General features: G+C 44.9%; 1 protein-coding gene across 5 annotated transcripts in view; it reads right to left on the bottom strand.

Annotated features, from left to right (window-relative positions):
- Positions 1 to 9,991: 9,991 nt before the first annotated feature.
- The window catches only part of MAP2K5 (mitogen-activated protein kinase kinase 5), a 195,315-nt gene continuing 178,454 nt past the window's right edge, over positions 9,992 to 26,852 (bottom strand). For 4 of the 5 annotated variants that reach the window (XM_075069741.1, XM_032764314.2, XM_075069740.1 and 1 more), the window contains one exon: positions 9,992 to 10,639. In XM_075069741.1, coding sequence (XP_074925842.1) covers positions 10,535 to 10,639 — 105 coding nt within the window. In that variant the 3' untranslated portion in view covers positions 9,992 to 10,534. Of the gene's footprint in view, positions 10,640 to 14,778; positions 14,968 to 26,852 lie in introns of all 5 variants that reach the window. The other variant, XR_004371552.2, reaches the window with a different exon arrangement.

The following is a 26,852-nucleotide window of genomic DNA, read 5'->3' as shown; positions in this document are numbered from 1 at the left end:
CCCTTCCCCCTCTGCCTGTGCTAGTGGTCGCAATGGTGCCAGGGGAGCGGCCAGTTCCGCAGAACTTTTCTCTGTGCCGGGAAAGCGGCTGCAAGCCCTGGGTCCCTGCGACAAGGCAGCAGAGACCCCCAGCACGGTGAGCGGCGGCCCTGGCTTTGCCTTCGCCTGTCACTGACCAGCGGCAGGCGGACACTGGAGGCGCAGGAATCCCATCAGCCTGTTCAGTCCAGGCGAGGATCTCTGGGGGTGGGGTGTCACTACCCTGCGCCCCTAGCTCAGCCCCCCCCCACCCCCGCTGGGCTGCCCAGGCTCCAGAGTCCTGGCAGGAGACGCAACTCAGGAGTGGGCCCCACCTTCCAATGCCCCAGCGGGTGCGAAGCAGGCGACAGCCCCCCAGTCCCTTCTGCGCGCCCAGAGGGGCCAGGGGAGGAACGCAACAGCTGCGCGCACAAGCCCGGGCGCTGAACGCACCAGACGAAGCCCGTGTCCAGATGCTGCGAGCTTCCCTCTGCTCCGGCGTGGGGCCCGCAGCCCGGCTGCTGGGGTGGGCGGCAGGGAAAGCGCCGGGACGGGGAGACACACGAGAGGGAGTTCGGTGGGCGGACGGACGCCCTTTTGCCTTCCCGGCAGCGGGGGCGCGGACAGTCCTGCTGTGCAGCTCCCGGGCTGTCACCAGCCCCCGTGTGACAAATGTCTCGGTTACCGCAGGGGGGGCGATGCTAATCAGCTGGGAGGGGCTCGTGACCCAGCCTGGGCCGGCGGAGCGGATAAAAGAAATGCCCGCTTAGGAATCAGGAAAGGGGGAGGGGGCTTAAAATAGGGGTTTTTGGGGTGGGGGCAGGGGAATATCCCAAGTGATGGGTTTGAAATATCCTCCCATCCCCCGGCAGTCCCACCCAAGCACAGCTCTGCAATGGCCATTCAAAGCGAGGGTCGCTTGGGGGCTTTTCCACCCGGTTGAGACTGCCATAACCGGGCCCCGCAGAAAGCCTGGGCCGAGCCCAGGCTCCGGGGACTGGTTTCTCTCTCGCTACCCCAGGACCCAGAATCGCTGGGTTAGAACAAGACAAAGCGGGGACTTTCCCTGGGTGGCGCTAACCATGCGGGGCGTAAGCAGCGAGCCTGGGTTTGGGTGTCAGCTCCATCAGGGAGGGCTGGTACCTGGGTATGTCTATTTAACACTCACTCTCTCTCTCTCTCCTGGCTGGTGCAAAGCGGCGGGTGAATCCCCGCTCACCTTTACCTCGAAGCAGGCTGGCGACTAATTTTTTAGGTTAAAACTTACAGAGCCGTGTCCTGCGCGGGGAGAAGAAAAGGCATCACAGGCCCTTCCCTCCTGGAGGGGCTGGGGCGAGATTGCCCCATAAATCAAGGCGGTCTAACTCAGTGGAAGTTTAATAAACACCTCCTATTGGAAATGAATGTTCCCCATTTAACAGTTGTATCAGCACCATATAAAACCGTGACCCCCATAAATTTAATTTTAGAGGCAGATCAATCCGGGCTTCTCTCTATCGATCCGCGCCGGCTCGCTACACTGAGCGCCTCTTCTGCAGCCATTTTCCGGGGGAAAATAGCATTTCGATTAGACTCTTTATTAGGAAAAGATTGCTCGGAGAGGCCTGAAAATTAAACGGTGACATTTTAATTACTGCCCATTGATAAAAGAATCCGGGTAATGGCTGTTTACAGGCTTGGCACCCGGTGTCTGACCTGATGTGCTAATCAACTTGGAGAGGGTTGGCAAAGGTCAGCGGCTCAGGCAAATAGGCTGGAGAGACTCCGCGGGCCTGGGCGCCCCGGGGTCAGGCGTTTTCCGGGGGGGCTGCTCCGAGACTGCGCCAGACACCCAGGCCCGCTGCAACCCGGGCGAGCTCCGCCTTCCGAGCCTGGCTCCTGGATTTTACAGCCGGCTCGCCAGTGAACCCCCCCACCATTAGTCATCTCCCCCTAATAAACCATCCGCCCCCAGCCGGCCAGCGCCGCCTGCATTTCCCCGAAGCCAGCGATGCCTAGAGAAACCGACCGCAGCACCCAGGCCCTATAATTACTGGATTCCTGTGGCCCAGATGCATTTACAGCCCAGGAATATGGAGCACAGCAGCGCTCCTCGCCGGCCGCAGGAACTTCCTTCCCAGAGAAACTTCAGCCCCGGCCCCGGGAACAGGGCTGCGGCTCTCTCAGCACGTTGCTAAACCGGCTCTAAATCTGCCTAATTTCTCTCCCTCGAAGCCGCTGGTTGGTGGTAAGTGATGCGGCCAAATGAAATTTACACGATCAATAGACAAGCCTCTATTGATTAGGTTAAAACAGCGCCTGCAAGACCTCCCCCGCCAGCCTGAGAAAAGAAGCTAACAGGAGCAATTAACTCTTGGTTCTCGGCCTGTCCGCGCCGGGGTAGGGAGATGCTAAGCGAGCAGACTGAAAGGGAAAGAGCCGTTCAGCCGAGAGTAGGGAAAGAAACCTTCAGCCCGGCTCCAAAAGCTTCGGAGCTGCGTTTGAAAGGCAGATTTGAATTGTTGGCGCCTGCAGCTGGAAAGCTGCGCCTGGGATTTCTCCCCGCCCCCGGTAAAAGGACTCTGGATTTCCAGAAGATTTCACTCACCTGCCCTTGGAACTGGCCCAGCTGGTCTCTGTCAGCTCAGCCTGGAGTTTCTGTCTCAACTGCTGAGAAGTTTTTCCTCCTTACAGCTTTTAAAAGCCCTTGAACATCCATTTTCCATTAAAAATCTCTTGGGCTGACCAGGTACTTATAAACCTTGAACTTTCACTGCAGGATTCCACAGCCAGCTCAGCTGCAATAGGAAGTGGCTGGGGTGAAAGAGAAGCTCCTTTCCTAGCCAGTAAGGCTCAGTCTATAAATCCTGTCCTCAGTGCACACTTGTAGTTTATGGCTAGCCCCTTTACTGAAGGTAACTCGCCCCCCCAGTCAGTACAAATCTTCAGCAATTGTACAGAAAGGGGCCAGCTGCATTTTCTAGGAATAAAGATGGGATTGCTCACCCTGAGTGGTTTGTCTTTTTTTAAAGCACTCCACCATATTCTGACCTATCCAAAGATTTCCTTAAAAAATAATTTGTCATAACTAAGCAACTGTCACTGGTTTGTACTTCCTTAGCACCAGAGGCCAAGAGGCTGAGCTAATTCCATTCAGAAGAAGAGGCCTCTGAATGAACTTCTTTCACATTTTTATGAGGCAGGGGTAACTGGTCCACAGTTAAGGTTGTAACTGAGTTTCCATTACAGGCCTGATTTGGGCTCCCACTCTGCTGCCTGCATAGGCATTTCTGGACACAGGTAGAATTACCATATAATTGCTGAGGTGATTCTAAGAAAGGGGTCTGATTTCCCTACAAATTCAGCTTGGAAACCGTCTCCGTATTTTTGTTGTTGGTTCTGGTGCCACTTTCTAGCAAACACATGTCATCCTCCTCCCCTTGACTCCCATAACAGTGCTCTAAAGCCCCCCTCTCTGCTAGAGGATAGCAATCATTTACTACTGGCCCCAAGGAAGGTCAGCATGGGCCCTGTACTCTCATAGGGATGGAATACTAGGTGGGTGTGGGGAGCAGTGGCTCAGGCAAGCATGTGTTGAGATTTGCACTTAAGGAAGGCCTAAAAATCGCTTTATTTCATTGTTTTCCGATGGTGCATATCCTGGGGTGGCAGAAGGAGAAGAGGCAAACAGAATGCATGGGATCTGAGGAACTGGGGGAGAAATTAGGATGGGTGGGGTGGAAAAGGAGACGGTTGGTTTGCAGGAGGAATGGGGCACAGAGGTATCTCAATGCATCATTGACTTTCCAAGGGTATGTCTACACTACCCGCCGGCTTGGCGGGTAGTGATCGATGTATCGTGTCTCATCTAGATGCAATACATTGATCTCCGAACACGCTCCCTGTCAACTCCGGAACTCCACCAGGGTGAGAGGCAGAAGTGCAATTGACGGGAGGAGCAGCAGCCGTCGATCCTGTGCCACAAGGATATGAAGTAAGTCAATCTATGTCGATCTAAGATACATCTACTTCAGCTACACTTCAGCTGAAGTCGCGTATCTTACATCATTCCCCGCCCCCCCCAGTATAGACCAGGCCCAAGGCACTTAACTTTCTACAGGCAGGGCCTTAACTTCAGCCCAGTGTTTGTGCTGGTATTTTAGCAGTGAAAGGTCACTCACCAGGGAACCTCATACAATCCTCAGAGACTCCCTCGCAGGTGGTCCAAGTCTGGCCGTGATGGAGAAAGGCCTGGCATGGTGGGCTTCAGTTGGAATTTGGCCTCTGTGTTTACTTTAAATCATAGGAATATCGGGAAAATCAAGTCTAGTCTCCCTGGGTTCTGCTGGAGAACATGTTGGAGGTCTTGGATTGCACCTATGGGGTTCTCACACACCTCCATGGAAGGAGCAAGGATGCTGAGTCATTAACAAAAACCATCCCTCCTCCTCCAAAATGTTCATTACTCACTGAAAGTAATAGGTGTTAACAAAAACCAAACTATGAAATACTCTCCCACCCTCCAGGGCTCTACTTCCACTCTTCTGCCTCTCAATGCTATCATTTCATAACTACTGCAGCCAGGGGGCGTGTCTACACTAGCAACTACTGGGTGCATTCAGTGCAGCTTCCCCCGTGGTAGTGACAGTGAAAGCTGTCATGTAGACAGAGGTCAGGCATTTCAGTCACTATGTTTTCTAACCGTGCTCTGACACTCTCTGAACCCTGACTACATTAGTGCTTCCACCATTGCCTACTATCAATGAAGAATTATGGCTCCAATTTTTGCTGAGTGTAGACAAGGCCATTGCATTTTTCAGGGCAGCCAAGACCGGAATCCCTAATGCATAAAGCCAAGCAGATGTTGTTTCAAACATTCCATGTCTCCTTTCTCCATCATAAAGAAGCAAAAGGTTCCAAGACCAATTTCTTTTCCTCTGGGGGTTTACAGGTAACCTCTCCCTGGAGAAAGGCTATGCAACACCTTTCAGAAAATAGATGCACTTTAATACCAGACTCAGTTTTCCAGTTTGTTTAAACCTCTTAATGTCAGAGAGTGCATGCTAAGGCTGAAAAGCTCTGCAGTGACCTTTCTTGTGACTGCTCGGTTATCAATGCTAGCACATTATTGGTCATTACTTGTCACTTAAGAAAAAGTGAGCATAGGAAGTAGAAGAGGGGCTTTTCTCTGGCAGGTGGCGTTCCTGCATTTGTGAAACTACTGCTTGGTGTATTTCCCCAATTCTGTTTTCTTTGCCAATAAACACACGCACAAACAGCCTTGCAAGCTATTAGTGAGCAAACAAAGAATGACACTTTGCCTTTGGAAAACTGACAGCAGGACAGAGTTTGTTAAGGAATACAAGAAACTAAAGTATTTTCTAATTCTGTACTGCAAGTATCAATGCATTTAAGATAAAACTAATGCGAGTTTCCCTCAGAGGATTAGCTTTGACCGGTAATGACTACAGCTGGTATGAAAAACATAACATCTGAAAATCTGATTAAAAAAGAGTAAAAATTTCCATAATTTTTTTCTGGATTTTTTTTTTTGGTGGAATATTTTCTCTCACTTTCAACTGGTTCTAACAGCGAAAAGCTATGGATAGAATGGTAAATTTGGGTTGATATTACAGCAATCTGAGACATATATACCTGAATAAAAGTGACGAACGTTTTCTGTTGAAATCCTGATTGTCATTTTGTGGGATAAGCACCTAGATGCCGTTTCCTTTCTTCCTATGGTTGTGTGAGAAACTGGTGCACACGTTCCAAGGTTTTCTTTTAATTCTTTAGATTACTTCTGATGGACTCTTTTGGTATCTTCTGAGGAGATGGATGAACTGCTGGAGGCTGTGATGGTGCTGAACTTGTTCCAAACATTTCTGCTTTCACGTGACAGATCTCTTATAATTTGGAATTCAGGTCACAATCCAGGTTTCATAAAGTCATGGCAGGAATGAAAGGGTACAGAACTGGAGTCTCAGAGCTCCTAGATTTACCTGCTTAATGCCATTACACCTTACCCCTTAGAACATCCAACATTTCAAGCCCGCCTGATAGGGATGAGAGCAGGGAAAGCTAATTGCATGTTCATCATCTCCTTTTCATGAGAGTGGAGGGAGAGATGAAGTTAAATGGAAGTTTTGAAGGCATTGCTGCTTTGGGCTAATTTGCTTAGCAGCAGGAATATCAAAGTAATTTCTAATTATGTATGTGTGAGAAGTGCCAGAGACTGGATTTCATTCTCAGTTTAATAGAACAAATATAGCAGCAGCACAAATTTTCCTCAGTGCTGAGAACGTGCCTTGTTCCTTCTGTCTAGACGACTTGCATAGTGCTGCAGTACCTGAATGCCTCACAATTGTTAATGGATTTATCAGTCCTTAATGGATGTATCTTCACAACAGGAACAGGGAAACACTGTTCTCCCAGTTTTTACTGATGGGGAACTGAGGCACAGAGACACTCAGGCCTGGTCTACACCTAAGACTTAGATCAAGCTAGCTACATTGCTCAAGGCTGTGAAAAATGTTGCATCCTGAGCACCATAGTTAGACTGACCTAACACCTGGCGTAGACGCTGCTGTCATTGGAAGGATTCTTCTGGCGATCTAGCTACTGCCTTCACAAAGACAGATTAACTGCATCAACAGAACTCCCCCACTCCATCGATGTAGGAAGCATCTACATTAGGGTGCTACAGCTGCAGAGGCTGTAGTGTAGACATCGCTTAAGTGCTTGCCCAGTGTCACTAAGTCTGAGATAGAGCAGGGAATAGAACTCAGGTCATTAGAGTACTAGCTAACGCCATAACCACTGGACCATACTGCCTGTCATAATCTAGAGGGCCCATCATTAAGGTGAGAGGGGACGCAAGTCCCTATGCCTATTCAATCCTGGGTACCCCTGCAGAGATCAGTTGTGGTGGTGCTTTGTGAAGCGGACGTGTGTCTCTGAGGACTTTACTCCTTTTGTATAGGCTATTCCACAGCCACTGGATGGGAACAGCTTTCAGCAACTCCCCATAGTGGGTCAGACAGGAAGCAGTGTCTCCTAAGTGAGTGGTTCCAGATACTATTACCAATTCCTTGCATCTACTCCAGTCCTCCATGTTATTTGTAGAAACACCGAATTCAAGGATCTGGAGAGGGAAACATGACAATGATCCAACACTTCTACAATTATTGTCAGGTTGATTAAGTATAACCAGAAAGATTGCAAGGTTAATGACAAATCTCATAACACTATCTGCCAGTGTTAATGACGAGATTTTTCAAAGTTACATCAGTTAATATCAGATGTATGAATGTGCAAGTTGAAATCCTCCCCACCCCTCTCGCAATGAAAGCAAGAGAAAAAGCCTTGTTTTTACTGACTTTTTAACTAAATCTGAGAGAGACTTTTTATCCAGAGCAGGCTAATGTAAACTGTTGGGAGATAAATAAACGAAAGAGCTGCCTATAGGCTGGTTGGCTCAAAGGAAAGAAATTTGTCTCACTTTAGAAAAAGGACCTGAAGGTATTGGTCACATTGACTCATTCATTGTACTGTTATCTGCCAGGAAGGTTGTGACACCGGAGCAATTAAGACAAACTTTAGTCTATAAGTTCATGCCTGCAATCTCTATACTTCAAAACAAGATAAATGATACCTCCAAGGAAGGAAACAAAGTATTTTACAGACTACCTCCAAAGTAACATTTAGGATTTGCAATTGTTCAGCAGAATTTTTTCACTACAAGGGGCATCATCTATTATCATCCACTTCTGTTCTTTTAGTGACATTTTAGTTTTAACACAAGAAAACGCCAGCTTATGTGCTTATTATAATAAAACACTCTGCGTCCTTTTAAGAGCCTTCTCTATGCATTAATGTGAACAGAGTGAGTGTGTTTTTAGAACTAGCATTTTAATACAAAGATTGATTAAAGATGAGCCAATCTGTTGTGAAAATGTAAACTGGAACCACAGTGATACAAAGAACACACTATCTATATGGTAATTATTCAGCTTTCCTTGGAGGTAACAGTCAACTTGATAGCTCTTGTTCTTTAAATAGTAGTAATGAAAAAGTAGGGCCTAATATACCATATTTGTACTAGGTCCATAATGAGACTGACTTCTGCGCGATGCCCACAGAACATTTCTTGTAACAATGAATGTTACCATTAGTCGACGGACAGGCATGTGGCAGTCTGAGGATACTGCTGATTATTGGGGTTGGGAGAATTAGAGCTTATCATTGGTAAATGTTGATAAACGTCCAATTCATTGTACACACACAGACCAACGAAAATACATTTCCATTGATAAAAGAAATTTACAGCTAGGCACAGTAAGAAAAATGCAGCTGGAGAATTGAGTGGAGTGTGATTTCAGGCTATTTCCTTTGTATATTTTGACGTGTGATGTTGACAATCAGTGATTTAAAGGTTATAAAGCTTTAATAATGTTTTGAATCTCAGTATCTACTGCCATTAAGTAACTCCTGTCAGACTGTTGGGGGGGGGGGGTCTGACAACTCATAATATGCTGCAACTGTGAATATTTAAATAGATCAAAATAGAAAAAAATGCTTAAAAAGATCAAGATCAGTCAAAATGATAAAAATTGAAACCTGCCAAGGCTGCTGCTACTTATGCAAAACTCCAAGGTGCTAATTTTAATATCTTGTCCACCCAACCCCCACAGTGCAGTTGGATCTTGTCAGAAACCCAGGTTGTCAGCTTGCTGGTGCAGGGCCTGTATTTTAATCTCTTTTTTGTGTAGCGCCTAACACAACAGGATCCAGACTGGGTCTGCTAGGAGCTACTAGGATACAACAAATAGCAATATTCAAATGTCGCAATGTGGGAAAGGGATGACTAAAGGAACAGAGGAGTTAATTACCATTTCTGTACAGTTTCAGGAATGTCAAGAAATGCTTTTAAAGCAAAATGGCAGGATGGGAGGCACCTGAATGGTGCTGAATGGTCCAAGTTTACATTTATCAGCAAGCAGCTCGTGTGTTGTCAATCACACAATGAGTTTATGCAGGATTCCCAGCTTATCCTCCGCTTTACAGGATTTCTACACACCACCAACACTCATGAAAGAGTCTATTTGCTTATATTATTTATTCAAAAGGTCTTCCAGGAACCTTATAATATATTAAAATGGACTAAAGGCAATTTTTGTTTGGTTTCCCGATTTGTTACCTGTTAGAATAAGGCCAATATATCCCTGATCAGTCTAATACAAACAAAACACTTCATGTTCGTATGTTCGGTAAGGTGGCGACAGAAGGCTCTTAGAACCCCTTGGTTTTTCTCCAGCCCACTGGGGCCCTGTGCAGGATTGTTCAGGACATTTCCCAGTGGTTTGATCAGCCTCCTGTCAAATGTCCCAAGTGACGAGGTGTCCATTACTGGGAGACAATTCTGCTAGGGGACTTCACCTCCCTCAAATGCCCACTCCTCCAAAACTACTTATCCCACCATCCCAATCAAAACATGCTCCAGCAAGCTCGGCCCTACCTTCCCAGACCAGAACTCTCATCTTTCTTCCAGCCATTGCAAACTCCCTCTCAAGTTCTGGAGAGAGACTGCAGTTGCTGGGTTTGGGGACACTGTTCTGGTGGGGGATGGGGTAGAGCAGGCTGGGGTACTGGGAAATTGGGAAGGAGGACCAGGGGTGTGGAGAAGACAGTGTTTGGATTATAGTGTGCAACAGGAACTATACCTAAGAATAAACTTTAGGTTGGGATAGAATTTCCCAGGGGAGGTGACTGAAGCCCTATGACTTGAGACATTTAAGACTATACAGGACAGATTACTGGAAACGATACCATACAGATCTAGCATGTTAATGGTATAAAAAAACCCTAACACATCAATTTGCCCAGGGATACAAGTATGGGTTCCTAGTGCCTTCAAAGGCAAGATTTGCTCCTGTGTTGGAGTTTTACCCTGCAACAGCCAGAAATAAAATCCATGATGTTTGCACAGCAGGACTGTTGATACACTTGCTGCATTTTTATTTTTCCAACAAGACACCTTCACCTCTCAGAAGGATGGTGAATGCCACCGTTGTGTTTTATTAAACAAATCCAGTTAAAAAACCCCGACACGTCCTTGATGTGTGCGGCCAAAGACTGTCTACACTTGTGTAGAAACTTCGTTGTACAGTCAACGTGTCATTTTTACAATAGCAAAAGACTAAAGGTTAAAAAATAGTCTGGAGCCAAGAAATATACAGTACACTCAATAACAATATATATATATATACACACACACACTATAGATGCTTTAAGGCTGTGTACAGTTTGATTGAAGACAATTTGAGGACATTAAATCAGTCAGCAACAAAGGAAATGTGTGGAGAAAATGCCCTAAAGTTAGAAAAAGCAGCAGCAAATATCCTGAAAAGTTTTGTTGATGCTCTGAAAATATTTTTTCAGTGAAATATGCCATCTCTCAACAGTGCGACGTGGGGCTGGTTTTCCTTTTGCTAGTCCTGGGTTCTCTTTCACCTCATCCATTGTGCTTCCTTGCTGCTCATGGAGGGCCCTGGTGAGACCGTCTCTCCTCCAGCATCCTGCACACCCACATGGAGACAACTTCAGCATTCCCATCATTGTACTGCATGATGAATGGGTGGCCCTGGGAAACGGGAGAGAAACAGATTTAGCCACGATAGTTGAGTCTCTTTGCTTTTCAGAGTAAAACTTTTTTTCTTTTAAAATTTCCCAAAAAATAAATCAGAATCTTGTTAGTTTCCTAGATTTGGAAATGTTCCTAGAACAATATAAACACACCATGGGAACGAACAGCGTTTTCCAGTCAAATCTAATAAGGAGACACCGCTAACGAATGTCCCATCTTTTCTCCCAGTGTCTGAGTACATCTGGATGTAAGCACTGCCTGATTATTTTTATTTGACTCTTACAGCCTCCTGTCTTTCTGTGGTACAGGATAAACACTCTTGTAGTAGAGAGAGAGATTTTCAGTTTATTATTTTTTTTAACATTTGTACTGTGGGAGTGCCTAGCGGCCACAGCCAGGTTGGGCCCCATTGTGCCAGGCATGAGTTAAATGAGTCTCTGCCCCAAAGAGCTTGCAGTCTAAAAGACAAGACTGCCGAGGAAGGGGCACTGCGGAAAGGGATCTGGGAGTCACAGTGGATCACAAGCTAAATATGAGTCAACAGTGTAACTGTTGCAAATAAGCAAATATCATTTTGGGATGTATTAGCAAGAGTGTTGTAAGCAAGACAGGAGAAGTAATTCTTCCACTTTACTCCCTGCCTTGATTAGGCCTCAGCTAGAGTATTATGTCCAGTTCTGGGCACCGCATTTCAGGAAAGATGTGGACAAACTGGAGAGAGTCCAGAGAAGAGCAACCAAAATAATTAAAGGTCTAGAAAACATGAGCTACGAAGGAAGGTTAAAAACGTTGGGTTTAGTCTGGAGAAGAGAAGACAGAGAGGGGAAATAACAGGTTTTGGGTACATAAAAGGTTGTTACAAGGAGGAGAGAGAACAATTGTTCTTTTTAACCTCTGAGGATAGGACAAGAAGCAATGGGCTTAAATTGCAGCAAGGGAGGTTTAGGTTGGACATTAGGAAAAACTTCCTGTCAGGGTTGTTAAGCACTGGAATAAATTTGCCTAGGGAGGTTGTGGAATCTCCATCATTGGAGATTTTTAAGAGCAGATTGGACAAACACCTGTCAGAGATGCTCTAGATAATACTTGGTCCTGCCATGAGTGCAGGGGACTGGACTAGACGACCTCTCGAGGTCCCTTCCAGTCCTACAATTCACACATGTCCTTGCTTTGCAGACATGGAAGGCTGGTGCCTTAACTCACTGTGTGACCTAACCCCTGGAACATGCATTAGTTCCGGGTGCTGTGCAAATTCTCAATAAAATCTAAATATAAAATCATAAGTTTTCATTCTGACTTGGTCCTTGAGTCCCAAGTTCTAACACACAAGAGAACAAATGCCACTGGCACACAAAGGAAGACAGTTTGCAGAATATGATGTAGAAGCTGAGGTCCAAACTCACACACACACATACACACACATGATTCAAGTTATGTGGAGGCTGAGGTGAACTGTTGCCACAGGAATGAAAAGCTCATATAAGTATAACTAAGAAAACCCTAAAATATCAACTCCCAGCCTTAACAGAAGCTACTGAAGGGGGGATGGAAGAAATTACATCCACAGTGCAGTCTAGCCTGTGAATTCGGTAGCTGCTGCAGACACTGAAGAATTGTATCTAGGGGAGCTGCAAATAAACTGCAAGAGCACTTCAGGATGAAAGAAAAACATAGACTAAGGGTTCAGCAGCCAGTCTAGGCTGTTCAGGTCTCAATCCTGTGACATTTCTGGAGGTGGCAGCAAAGCATCTTACTATGCACCTCAAACGAATAAAAATCCACAGAAATCCAGTATCCCACATGCACAAATGAAAGAGAGAGAATAACTGCCAGACAAAACCGCCACCAGGAAAACCTCTGCACTGAATCAATCAGAAGCTGCTCAGTTTTCACCATATTAATCCAAGAAACCTTGAAAACAACTATCTAATCCAGAGATACCTCTTATGAAATCTGCAGGGACTGAGAAGTATTTGTGGAAACCACCAGTGTACACAGGACAGTGTCAAACAGAGATGCAAACAGTTTTGCTTAACGGCAGCAGGCACGCTGAGAACACGAAAGGGTCTAGCAGGGCGTTTTGGGAAACCGGGGAGTAACTTGGGCTACGATGGTGCATGAGGAAGCCCTGGGATAAGCAGAATGCTGCTAATGCTGACAGGACCCGTAAAAGCAATAAAACAATCAGAGGTCAGGGCCAACAACGTCCAAAGCTACAAGAATAAAATATGCCCAGTCTCGACGGAAAACATGGAGGATAAGCAATACGCTGCTGCTCATCAGAGCAGTTTCAAGGCTATGAGCTGACTGGAAGCTGGGCTACATTTCCTAAAAGAATGAAATGTGCAGAGAGCCCTTCTGGAAGTTCCCGGGGAACCAGCCACTCCGCTCTCAACCACCTTCCCAGTGCAACCATTTCGGATGGGATGGAAGCAGCCTCTTTGCTCAAGAAATTGGGCACTTCAGGAGGGTGATGACACTAAACACGACAGAACCTGGCCTTGGGGACTGGGACACGGACTGTGATGTCAATAACTAATCCCAGAACTACAGAGAATTTTTCCCTGAAGTGAATATTTAGTGCTGGGGAGAGGTGCCCAACTGAGAGCCTTGGAGACGGCAATTCTTTGATCCTACCCAGCCAGGGCCAAACTCAGATTCGGCATATAAGCAAAAGGGAAAGAAAACAGAGCAGCTCCACTTAGACACACCAGCAGTCTGGACACCGCAGCCAATAGGGCATGTTCCAGCAGCTCCACATGTTTTCTGGAAACTCAAACTTTCTGGAAAAGAAAGAACTTTCTGGAAAAAGGGGGCAGAACAACAGCTGGCATGACTCAAGCTCTGAACTTGAAGAGCAGCTCTCATGGAGTGTGATATTCCAGTTCACAGCTGGTACCAGTCCCCTGGGAACAGCTGGAAAGAGGCAGGACACACATCAGGAAGAGGGCAGCATGGCTCACCTTGGGCATGCTGCCACTTTGCTGTCAGGATCAGATCAGGTTCTGCTGAACTAAGGGACCTCTGAACCAGCTCCACATGCTGGCTGAGAAAAATATATCAGAAGCACAGAGGCCATGGCTAGTGGTGGGGAACAAACAGAGTTCACAGCTCAATCCCTCGTGAGTTCTGCACATGTCCAGATACAGGCTCCTAAAGGGTAGGAAGCCAGCACCCTGCTGGGCCTGCAGTTCTGAAAAGAGCGCTCGCAGTTTGAGCTTTGCTATACACTTCTGTGGGAAATCATGAAACAGAGCAAGAGGTAAGACAAAGACACTGAATAATCAAGCTAACCTCATCAATAGTCATTGGGAGCCAGCTCTCATTTCCTTCATTCTCAGAGGGCCAATTCCCACAATTAAAATGGAGAGGGTTGAAGTAACATGGTCCACAAACTCCTCAAGAGAAGAGGGAGGTGTAATAGGTAAAGGGGAAAGGACATGAAGAGCAGCGGCAGGTGGATACGAAAGTGGGACATGCAGGTGGGGGCCAGGAGACAGCAAGTGTGCCCACCATCTAATAATGATCAGATGAGGAGGCAGAAGAACATTAACAAAAGGGAGATTAAAAGACAATCTCCCACAGGCATGAAAATGCAGCACACTTTGGAACTGGATAAGAGATACTTTTACCTGTCCACTTAACAGCATCCACATCAGTTTCTGCAGACTGATACTCTACACCTTCTTGCCTATATCCCTGTACCTAGTGAGACCAGACCTAGCAGGTAGTTTTATCACTGAAAACTCCATCCAGGTCACTTTTCATGCCCGAGCTGCTACTGAATCTCAAATAGTTTTATGAATGGTTTCAACAAAGTTATCTCCCATACACACCAGCTGGCCTAACTTTGCTAGCAAAACCCGGTAGTTAGAAAGGTCTTAGACACAGCCTCTTAGCACAAGGACTATGTCGCATAGGCCGAGCACAGTACTGCTTATAAGGCAATGAACGCCTCTTCTAGGTTATACAGCCCAGGTGCACCTTTCTAAGGCATTCTTCCCATGATTAAACTGCATTTCACAGCAACTATCCCAGGAAAGAATTTTGTCCTTTAGTTTGAATAGACTAGAAGTTGCATTCCTAACGCGAATCACCATTGTAAACCTAATTGTTCATGGAAGTATTTTCCACACCTTGTTTTTGTATTTTTCTATTTATCAGGATCCTACAACATACTGCCTTTTAAAAAGCCTCCGAATTTGTCTTGGTAGCTGGCTCTCAGGTCTGCAGGTTGTGGAGATCAGTTCAAACCCTTCATTATACTTTCCAGCCTTTTCCCCTCTCTAGATTCTGAAGAACCTTTTAGCTTGTTTGGTTTATAACTGTAAAAAAAAATTAAATTGGAAAAATATTTATTGGAGTCTACAGAGTCTGAAAAACTAGATGGGTAACTCAGTCACAGCGAAAGGTCAGTCCGGAAGAGAACAACAACTTTGCAAAGCAAAGAAGATGCTTGTCTCCTTTGCACTCACATAATTAAATGCAAAAAGAAGGGTGTGCATGTATGCATTCATGAGATATGTGCAACACACACACACACACAGTTATTGTGGTATTAAGCATGAGAATCCAAAATCCACAGACAAAATTCAAATAATGGCTTTCACCTGAGTGCATCTTTCTGAATGCTGTATCTGGTGGTTTTTGTTAGTGTGTAATGTGGCCCGCTGAGAGAACCAGAACTTTGAAATCCCTGACTTCTGTGGATTTACTGTCTCAGCCATCATCCTGCTGCACATTGTCACACTAAAAGTTTCCTTTTCTGGGAAGCTCAGGCAGCAGCAGCAATATGCCAGCGCAAAGACTTTCCTGTGTATGACGACACTGTCTAATGTGTAAAAGATGGTTACCTTCTGTAACTGTTGTTCTTCAAGATGTGTTGCTCATGTCCATTCCACTGGAGGTGTGTGTGCTCACTACATGCACCAGCATCAGAAGTTTTTCCCTCAGTGGTATCTATAGGGGACTGGCTCTGGCACCCTCTGGAGTGGTAAGCGTATGTGCTGGTATAAGGGGCACTATCAGCTCCTCCTCCACCCCCCATTCCTTCCTGCCAGAACTCCGACAAAGGGGAAGGAGAGACGGTCGTGGAATGGACATGAGCAACACATCTTGAAGAACACCAGTTATGCAAGGTGACCCCCTTTTCTTCGAGTGCTTGCTCATGTCCATTCCATTGTAGGGGACTCCCAAGCACTGCCAACGGAGGTGAGTAGGAATTCGTGGACATGTTAATTACAACACTGCTCTGCCAAATCCAATGTCATCTTTGGCTTGCTGGGTGATGGCGTAATGTGCTGTGAACACATGTACTGAAGACGGCATTGCAGCCCTGCAGATGTCCCGGAGAGGCACATGTGCCAGGAAGGCAGCTGAAGATGTCGGAGCCCTAGTTGAGTGAGCTTTCACTATCGGTGGAGGCACAGGCTGCATCAACTTGTAACAAGTATGGATGCAGGCGGTGATCCAATCTGAAACTGTCCTTCAGGCCCTTCATCCTGTCAACTATTGCAATAAAGAGCTGGGTCGATGTGCGGAAGGACTTGGTGCGTTTCAGGTAGAACGCCAGGGCGCGCTGGACATCCAGAGTGTGCAGCCGCCTCTCCTCACTGGTCGCATAAGGCTTGGGACAGGACACTGGGAGGAAGACATCCTGGTTGACATGGAAGTGAGACACCACCTTTGGCGATATAACCTAAATCTACCTATCCTGCCTTTTAAACAAACCAACCACAAACAAAGTAACAAAACACAGGTCAAGGACACAAGTGAGACCGAGGGGGGGAACCAAGAATCCATAACCAAGGAAGAGCACACACATCGTTCCAATAAAAAAGAAGCTATTAAGCAAAGAGTGAGCTTCTCCCATGAATCTCTTTTATGAGAGACAGGCTCCCTGCAGAGGAAGACATCTCAAATCCAGGATACTCTTGCCGTTAAGCTACTTACACTGTGCGGTGGAAGGCAGCATGGCCGGCGGGGTTTAAAATATCAGCTGTGATGTGTCCTAGACACATGGAGGCTGTTCCACGTTGTGGGACCTTAACGTGTTTCGACTGCAGTAGATCAAAGCGTTCTATGAAACTTTCAGTGCACCACGCAGACACGTGTGGCTGGCTAGAACACAGGAAATTGACACCCTCCTTGCCGCAAACTACATCACCATATAGACCAGCCCTCAAACCCTGTATTTTCATACTCCTTTCCGCCCTAAGAGTAACCTTAACTTGAAATTACTGAGCTTTCAATGTTCAGGTTTTTTCCAACAACAACATTTTATCAGGGACTTTCTATAAACTGTAGGGAAGTTTTTGCCATTAGCTCCCTCTGAATTTTATCAGGTGTGGGAATTCCTTCTATTTTGGGCTTTTATTTGTTTTTTAATGTCACTCCCTGACACTTTTATCTACAGCATAGTCTTGGAAACTCTGCACTGGTGTGTCCAGAGCCTGGAAACTCTATGCTGGTCAGTCCCAGCTGTGCCACCTTCCAGTGAGACAAAACTTGAAGTGCCAGCAAGCTGTGCCAACTTGATCAGACCCACTTTGTCTGGGCTGGGCTGGGGAGAAAGGGAGGGATGGATTTGAGACATTGTGAGATACACAACTATATATAAACAGTAACACGCAGTGCAGTAATCCATCAGAGAGCCTCCGCCTACTCAGGATCATGCATGGAGTGCAAGTGAAATACAAAATATGTAAAGGTACCTGAATTTAACTAATCAGCTAAAGACACATCAGAGAAAACATTTAAAAGTTCCTAAAAAACCCAGAGGTTACAGAGGTAGCATTCTAATATACTATTAACAGTAACCTTTTCGTAAAACCACCCTGGCACATCGTCAGCATGTTGCTGCTACTCAGCTATCTAACCTTCTTTTTAGGTATCCAGGGTCCAAAGAGGACTAATTCTCATAATCCAAAATGGGTGGCCCAGGGAATATTGAATGAGTCAATTAGGCCCTGGTTCAGGAAAGCACTTAAGCATGTACTGATGTCCTACAGGTGCACAATCCTGAACTGGGGCCTTCAACGAGAGACTTTGTTTTTTTAAATTGAGGGTAGAAACTAGGAATGGGTTGAATAAACAAACTCAAAACTACTAGCTCAGAAATATAGCTATGGTGCTGGCAGTCTATGTAGTTCTAGGCTGATAGAAAGAGATGAGTTTCCTTTGTTCCTATGCACTATCATTTCAAGAAAAACTAAAAACCACCAGAGGAAGGATGCCAACTATTAAAGAATTCTGGTCACTGTGCATTTCAGCAACAAATAAAAACCACTCGCATCAACAGAAACAATTTTAGCATTGAGCAACGTGTTCCAAAACGAACACACGCAACCTGCTGTACTTAAATATTCTGTTATTGATTTACTTTGTATTGCAAGGTAACAAAGAAAATAAAATGTACAGAAGCTTGAAATGTATTTTCAGTTGCCGTGAACAGTTTTGCAATCACAGGGCGACGTGGAGTTATCGGCTTAGTAACTCTTTTGCCACAACTTGTCTGTTTATGACACCAGGAAGTCAGCCTTGGTACACTAGTTACAAGGCCTCCATTCTGCAATTGGATTCACATAGAGAGACCATTGTGCCTGCAAGGTCACAGTCTAAAACTGTCTCAGAATCTAGGCTATAATTCTCCAGCAACATGGTAATATGGGCATAGAACAGAACCTGGTTCATTTACACTAATGTCTGGGACCACCCACCCATTGGGAATCAGCAAATAAGGGACCAATATAAAACCCTCCGTGCCCCCCAAGGAGAATGCTTTAGTAGCATACTTTGTTCATGTATGGTCAATGGTAGATTAGCTAACATTTGTGACACTAGTCATTGTCCAGAGGAATCCTTTTTTAAAGGGAAAATGGGGGTGGGGAGTCTTGTACCATGAATCCTTCCTGCAACACTGAAGGAACTAATCAAGAGATATGTCCAGTAGAAGGTGCTTTGAGGATGGGGCCCTAAGGTATCATGATACCATTTCATAATGGGTCTGATCCTGTTCTCACTTCATTATTTTTAGGTTTCTATACACATCCATTAAAAATGAGAACTATCTCCTTGCCAATTCTTAAATATGCAACTGTAAAATAGACCACTCCTGTAAGCCCCTTTCAACCAGGGATCAATACATCCACAACAGACAAGCCGCAAAAAATATACTTGAACCTTCCCATTTGCCCCCAGCTAAGGAAAATAATTGGACCTTGCATTTGCCAGGGAGTTTTTGCCACTGATTTAAATTGGGATCAGATTCTGGCCCTATACAATATGATCTGCGTCAAAACAATGTAAACTTTCCATGGGAAGTTGGATGCTTTAGAGAGCAGAGCATTCTGTATGGGAAAAGGTCGGGAAGGGCTGGCCGGAGAGTGAGTGGCAGCCAGCCTAATTTTCTGTGTCAACCCTGAAAATTAGATAAACAATGACAAACCAGGATTTTTAAATGAACTTGTCACATCTTATTTTCTTGATAAAGGGTTCATTTTTCTCTGTCCCAACAGATAGGTTAACTCTTTAAGAGGTAAGTACCTATTAGACGGTGCCGTAAATGGTTTACAGATCTGAAATGAAAACAAACGGGCATGGAGAGTCTAAACGCAGAACCTTGACAATAAGAGATAATTGTCCTTGAAACATCAATAATTTAGCCTGACCAATTAAACAGCTATTATTCCAGGGGAACAGTTCCATAACTGTATTCATCTTTAAAATTACGGATTTGCTTTCACACGGTTGTCCTCATGTCTGAAAATATCCTTCTTAACACTAACTCCCTTCCTCTGCCCATTGCAAGAGATTTTAAATTATATTCCTCAGCAGGTTTACAAACAGGCTGGTTCTTTCCACACGTGCAGCACTTTTCCATGATGTGTTTACATGCTTCATTGTTAAAGGCACGCAGCACACAGGATGGCCACTGGCAAGACCACTACTCCATGTGGATAAAATACACCTTTTGGAGAGGTCTAGCAAAACAGGGCTCGGGCGGGTCTCAAATGGTGCATAGGCTTTGCACTGGCCTTTGCACAAGGGTGAATTTCATCACCTGGACCACCTCCAAGAATGTAATCTAAGACATTGCTGCTGTTATATGCATTGAAGTAGCTCCTAGCGGCCCCAGGCAAGGATCAGGGCTCCACTGTGCTATGTTGTATACATGTACACAACACAAGGATGGCTGTTGTGTAAACAATTTGTCTTGGTCAGCCAGACACTGTCCCTTTAACTGCCACTCACTGGGGCACACACTTAGCACAAAGGGGTCCTGGGCCATGGCTTGGTACAAATATATAGCACATAATACTGATATGAATAGTTTGGTGAAATGTCTTTAATTCCAGGGAACTTAAGCCATATAATAGAGAGTATTTATTGTATTACCTTGAATGGTCAAATTATTACAGGGAAGAATTGCACGGATCAAGACATTTGCGTTTGCTGCTTTGGGTGGAGAAACTAAAAGATGGCTAATTATCGACAAACACGAGTTACATTTCCTTGCACATCCTGACATCTTGTGCTAACATCTTTAAAATAGTCTTCCATTCAGAGCGGTACCAGGCACAGGCAGATGGAAAATAAGACATTAATATAATCCTAATAAATAAAAAAAGAATACCTGTTATTAGGGGGATTATGGTTTTATGTTACTGACTGGCTGATACGAAGCAGAACAGGAACAGCTTAACAAATTAGAAATGGCAATCAAAGGAGCTGTGCACTTATGCCAGGCATTTGTTGGCAAATAACCACTGCTGCTGCTATTTACAACAGTGTCACTTCTCTAAAACCCTCTGTATAAATATCCTGATGGACTGGGCTGGGCTCAATTTCTTATAACCACACACTGTCAAATTATGTATTTTCATTTAAAAGTCTGAATTCAGCATAACAAAAAATATCATACAAAGATCCCAACTGTTGCACTGGTACACAGACTATGAAGATAGTCTTCAGTGCCTTTAGACAGCATTTCAAATACAGTTTATTAGTGTGTGATATGAAAAGGGTGTTTTTATTGCATGATATAATGCAATGGAAGCTTGGGCGCTCTGCAGAAAGACCTTGCACTCAGAAGTGTAATGAACCCCTAGTCCAAAACACATTATACTGTACATTAACCTATCATTAATGGCACATTAGGGCTAGGGGCATTGCACGCTTGCTGGTCAGGGCTCCATCAGGACAGTATAGAGAAAACCACACTGTCTTCACAGGCTTAAAACAAATAGAGAAAATAAATATTACTGGTAGCTACAGGCTGCTTTAAAGGTAGTTCACTCCCCACTTAACATGCAACTTTGATACCACATTCTTTTTTTTTTAAAGGGGAAGAAAAGAAAACAGTGTAGCAGTTTATTAAGCAGTATTAGAAATTGCATTTAAACTCTTTAAAATGGTAAGTGAAATTCTCCATGAGGCTTCAATACGGAGCTTTCCATGTATATACCACATAAAAAGCCATAGCATCTTTAAAAAAAATAGAATCCTGAAACCCTCTCCTCTCCAGCTCATCCTTTATTCACTTTATAAACTTTCATGCCAACCCGCCCCACCTAGTATGTCTGGGGATTCAGTCAGTACCAGCCTTTTCTCCATGTATCAGTAAGTGCATTTTGATTTAAACATTATAAAGCCACTATGACACCTGTTATATTCTTCAAATGGTCTTTGACACTTGGGATTTTTCAGTCGTTTCTCCAACCTCTGAAGCCCATCCTACTCCAATGGCCCCCATCAGGCAAAGGAAGATGAGATCAGCCACCCCACAACCCTTTGGCCATATGCCAAGACAGCCTGGACGATCCTTCCCTAATTGGCTATAAGAGTGAGACAGACACTCCTCCAGCAACATCCCATAGCCTAAGGAAACATGCACTGAGCTAAAAGACTATGAGTTCTAGGCTCCAGCTCTTCCTCTGTCTGCTGTTGGTATTTCTGTGCCCTTTACAACCCTCATTATTAATCAACGCCTCAGACCATAGAGAAGGTAACTATTATTCAGACCTTTTGTCCATAGAACACCAGAAATTGCACAACGCACTTCAGACACAGCTGGGAACAGAAATCAGATCTCTAATATAAGAGATGCAAGTCAACTATCCAGTCACATGGCTTTTCAGAAGGTACATGCAAAATCAGGTGCCTGTGTAACACACATCATCACAGGCTGCTGTATCACCCTCTAGTGGCAAGACCACATATAGAAGTTTTGAGTTTCCTACCACCTCCAATAGCAAAGGCTGTTACATCCTGAGACCCCAGATTCAGTGCCTATGGACAGCCAAACAGGGGAATTGTTCAACTTGGTTGTGACCATATTCTGCTCTCGCAGCAGGAATAGCCACCAGGAATCTTGATGTCTAACATTCTATTGTATTACAAACAGCTGTGTAATTCACGGACAAAGTGTGTATTTTGTCTATAGGCTGGTCCACACAGATGTTAACAGCATGTTTCCCTCCATCAGTGACTTCTAAGACTGAAGCGGTATAAAAGCTGTAAAAGTTACGGGTTCAAATGCTGCTGACGACCCATATGGACCACAGAGTATATAAATTAGTGCAAAGACCTTGGAGTAATTGTTGGAATTAGTTTATGGTGCAAAAATTTGTACTTAGAAGTGAATTTAGATGTTAATCTCTAATGTGTATGCCTACCCATATTACAATCACACATTCACTTGCAGTGTAGACATATCTTGTATATCTAGATCAGAGGTTTTCAAACTGCAGGTTGTGATCCAGTGCTGTGGTGTCAGCACTGGGTCATGGCGGCTCTAGTCAGCACTGCTGACCAGGCTGTTAAAAGTCCCGTCGGTGGTGCTGCCCGGCTAAGGCAAGTTTATCCCTACCTGTTCTGACACCCCGCTGTGCCCCAGAAGTAGCCAGCAGCAGCTCGGGTTCCCAGGTGGAGGGGCCATGGGGCTCCGTTTGCTGCCCCCGCCCCGAGCACTGGCTCCACACTTCCATTGGCTGGTTCCCTGCAGGCGAGAATTACGTGGAACCGCCTGTGCCTCCGCCTAGGAGCCGGACCTGCTGCTGGCTGCTTCCGGGGCGCAGCACAGTCTGTGGTGCCAGGACAGGCAGGAAGCTGCCTTAACACCCCCACTACACTGCTGACTGGCAGCCACCCAAGGTAAGCCTATGCCCCAATCCTCTGCCCCATCCCTGAGCCCCCCCAAACCTGAATCCCCTTCCTGTACCCCAAAATCCTCATCCTTGGCTGCATCCCAGAGCCTGCACTCCCCACCGACCGTCAACCAAAAATAATAATCTTTTACAAAACAAAGAAACAAACAAAACCTAAGACTTCTTGCCCCATAGCACCTGTAGCCTGTGCTGGCTTGGAGAATAAATAAGGATTTATTTTATTCAGAGACTGGAACGTACAGAGGGAGTTATAAAGTGGCACAGATCAGTGGCATTTCCTGGACATGTGATAAAGCAGGTACATGAGCATATCTATGAGCAAAATCAAATGTTAAAGTTTCCATTCTGCTTCCGCATCATCTTATTTTGAACAGTTAAAAGAACAGCCCCACTGTGTGGATACATTTCAGGTGCCTGTTAAAATGCTGAATTTGTTTGTCGCAGGGCCTCCCTAACATACACTGTAATTAAAATGTTGATTACTAAACAGTTTAAATGTATGACAGACAATGCAGTTAAAGCCTACAGTTAGGTCAATATGTGATTTAGATTTGCCATTTATAAACCCTCATTTAAATTTTGCATACATTAATCACTACCATACTTCAATGTTCGATATCCACCTGACTACACTATTCAAATAAAACTTGCTGCCCCAGGGAAATCCTACTTATTCTTAATTGTTTCAAGGCTTTGATGGGCTTTTAATCTAAGATTAATTTATGCAATTTTAAATAACTCTTCTTATGATTAATAAGCTTGAAAATTAAAAAGAGTCTAAAGCAATTATAATGAGCATTTGGTCATAACCTCATTAGGAGAAGGAGTGAAGGATACAGCTCTGAAATTCTTACAAGACTACAATTTAAGGTTACGTTCAGAGAAGTCAAACATAGTTCTTGAAATTGCAAAGGCAGATTAGCCTAGGTCAGTGTCAGAACTATGGTCAACTAGATTACCATACTAATGGTTTTATCTCAGTGGTGACAGATAAGCTGTTGAAAAGAGGTACAAAATATACTGGCAAATGAACAAAGCGGCAAAGTACTAAAGCTCTTGGAGCTGTTTTCCATTATCCGTGTTTAGGTATCACATGGGCTTTCAGAAGTGCCCTGGTCATTTTTTGGAATTTGTATCTTTATCTGTGAACCAACTTCTTGCAAAGCTGTTTCACTTTTCATATGGTATAATTAAGGTGTCACTAATTTTCCGCTGGCCTACTCTTGTCCATGCTCCAAACCAGAGAGAGTGCTCCAGTTTAGAAAGTTCGTCTTTAGACAACAGAATTGCATCAGCACAATGGATGGTCCTAAGAGAGAAAACTTCTTACCTTATAATTCTACTTTTCTGAAGATCATCATCATGCAGGACACGCCTCAGTCTCCTGCCTCCAGTGCAAATCATATGAAAACCTCCCCTGGTTCCTAACATTTCTGATCCTCATCTATACTGCAAAACCTATCCCCCGCGGTAGCAAGTCTGACTAGATTCACCCTGCATGGCTAAAAATAGCAGCAGAGATATTATCACAGGGGCTGGAGCCTGAGCTCTGAAACCCGGCAATGGGGGGGAAAAGGAGAAAGCCCTCGGAGTCTGGCTCCTGCCCGAGTGGGAATGTTCACACTGCTTTTTTTAGCCCCACAGTGTGAACCCCATGAGCCCAAGTCAATTGACCCAAGCTCTGAGACGTGCTGGTGCATGCCTCTTTTTGGCAGTTTAGATGAACCTGAGACAGGATTAGGTCACTGCAGAGGCCTCTGAGATTGAGGCAGGCCTAAAAGCACATTGCTCTCCAGCTGACCTGTCTCAGAGGGTCAACAATAGTGAGCTAAAGGAGTTTCTTGCAAGACTCTTTCTCGAGACACAAAATCCAGCAGCAAAATCTGTGTATTGATGGGACCTTTGAAGAATGAATTCATCATCTATTTTGATGGGTGAAAATCTGGTTACTTTCACAAAGGAGAAAAACGTTTATAGTAATGTCGATCTTCTGTTATGATTTTTAATATACATTATTTACACCTGGTTGACACCTTATTTAAGAATGGATTTAGGCAGCCGTTTTTCATATTGCAACAGTATAAATTAGAGAGACCTGACGTTTATTTGGCAACCTGCCGATCATGCTTTCCACAGCAATTTCACTTTGATAATTTGTTGAAACATCAACTGCCTTCAGCATCCCCTTTGGTGCTTAACTAACAAGCCAGGTGTTAATTACAGGTAAAGACATTTTTCCAGGGTTTATTGTTTCTTAAAAGACCAATGCAACAGAACTACAAGGAGATTAATATGCCTACAGTTGATCTGAGCCTTTGCAGCCAGTGCTGAAAGTGGCATGGAATCCCACCTCAGGCCCTGATTCAGGATGGCACTTCAGCATGCATCGTACTTCAAGCATCTGTCTAGTCCCAGTGGAACTATTTAGGTAAGTAAAGTGAGGCATGTGCTTTAGTACCATCTTGAACTGGGCCTATATTTTTCTACTGATTTCAGTGAACTTTGGATCAGGTCTTAGAAAGAAAGTCAAAGTCTACTGTTAATAAATATATTTTCATGAAAAAGAGAAAAAAACACTCACCCCCCTTTATAATTAGACCTGTTTGACTGGATTTAAAAATTCCTCCTGCAGTCTTTGCCATCCAAACACTGTGGCAGCAAATGCTACATGAGAATCAGAAAACTGACCGGAAACAAAAGTTAAATTAGTCTATTTTCATCTTCCAGTGAGTGTAATGCAAGTAGTAAATAAATCAGGCTTTTGGAAGGCCAGCTCTACATTACAGAGTTAGGTCAACGAAGTCATCTTAAATTGACCTAACTGTGTAAGCATGGGTGGTGGGTATCACAGGCAGTGAGCGGTAGGCTGTGCCTCCCCAAACAGCCTCGCCTGGCCCAGCCCATGCTCTGCCCCCAAGCCAGGCCCCCTCCTGTGATTCCCAGCACTCTGCCCTGGTTGGCCTAGGCTGGCTGTCCTGCCTCCCCGTAGGGACTCAGAGCAGCTGGTGCTGGGGCCAGTCTGGGCTCCTGCAGGAGAAGGGTGCAGAAGAGGAGGGGAAAGAGGCGCAGAACGGGAGGGGCGGGGCTGGGGGCTACCCTCCCCCAATGGCAGAGTCACCAGCCGCCCATATCTGTAAGTGTTTACGCTACAGCATTGCTCCCGCTGAAGTAGTGCCCCACTACACCAACCTAACATCTCCACCTCCACGAGAGGCGTAGCACGTAGGTCGATGTAGTTAGGATGGCGCACTGTAGACGCTGTCAGCATCAGGCAGAGCTAGCGGTTCGGAGCCCAAGTTCTCAGTGCCGTGAAGCCGGGCTCCCAGCATGGAGTTCCACGCGGAGCTGATAGTCCCCAACACTGCCACGCTTAAGTCGGCACAAGTGCTTCTGGTGAGGACGCGCACTGCTGGCAGAGAGACGATAGTGTGGACATGAAACACCACAGTAACACCGCAGTGACTGTAGGACGACCTAACATAGGTCAACTTAATTGTGTACTTTTAACCAGGCCAAAGTCTTTCCATTCTAATAATACAGAGTAAAATTAATAATAAAAAAGAATATTTTTAAGAACAGACACACTCTTTAATGTGTCACCGTCTCTATAATGTATATATGTATTTGTGAGAGATATACAATAATACAAACAAGTATTAAATGACTCAAAGTGAAAAGAATGACAAATCATATCTATCTCGTACAGGCAACATATGCAGAAAGTGTAACTCAAATGAATTGAGGTAAAACGGCATATAAATGTGTATAGTCTTAGAAGACACAGACAGCAATGCTACAAAGAAAATATCACCACTAGCTACACAAAATATAAATTTTCCTTTAAAGCCACACAAGGCCATTGAAATGACCATTACGATACTCCTGCGGTAACAAATGATCAAGGTCACCAAAATGACTTCCATTCTCCGCCCTGCATTTTCACAGGATGCTTTTCAAACAAGGCTACTTACACAAGAAGAAACTCACACTTTAACGTTAGCGGGCCAGATCGTCAGTTGGTGTAAACAGATGTCCGTGGAGCT

This window comes from Chelonoidis abingdonii, chromosome 9 (genome assembly GCF_003597395.2).
Source record: "Chelonoidis abingdonii isolate Lonesome George chromosome 9, CheloAbing_2.0, whole genome shotgun sequence".
Taxonomy (NCBI): Eukaryota; Metazoa; Chordata; order Testudines; family Testudinidae; genus Chelonoidis; species Chelonoidis abingdonii.
Note: the sequence above shows the minus strand (reverse complement) of the source record. Positions and strands in the feature narration are given on the sequence as shown.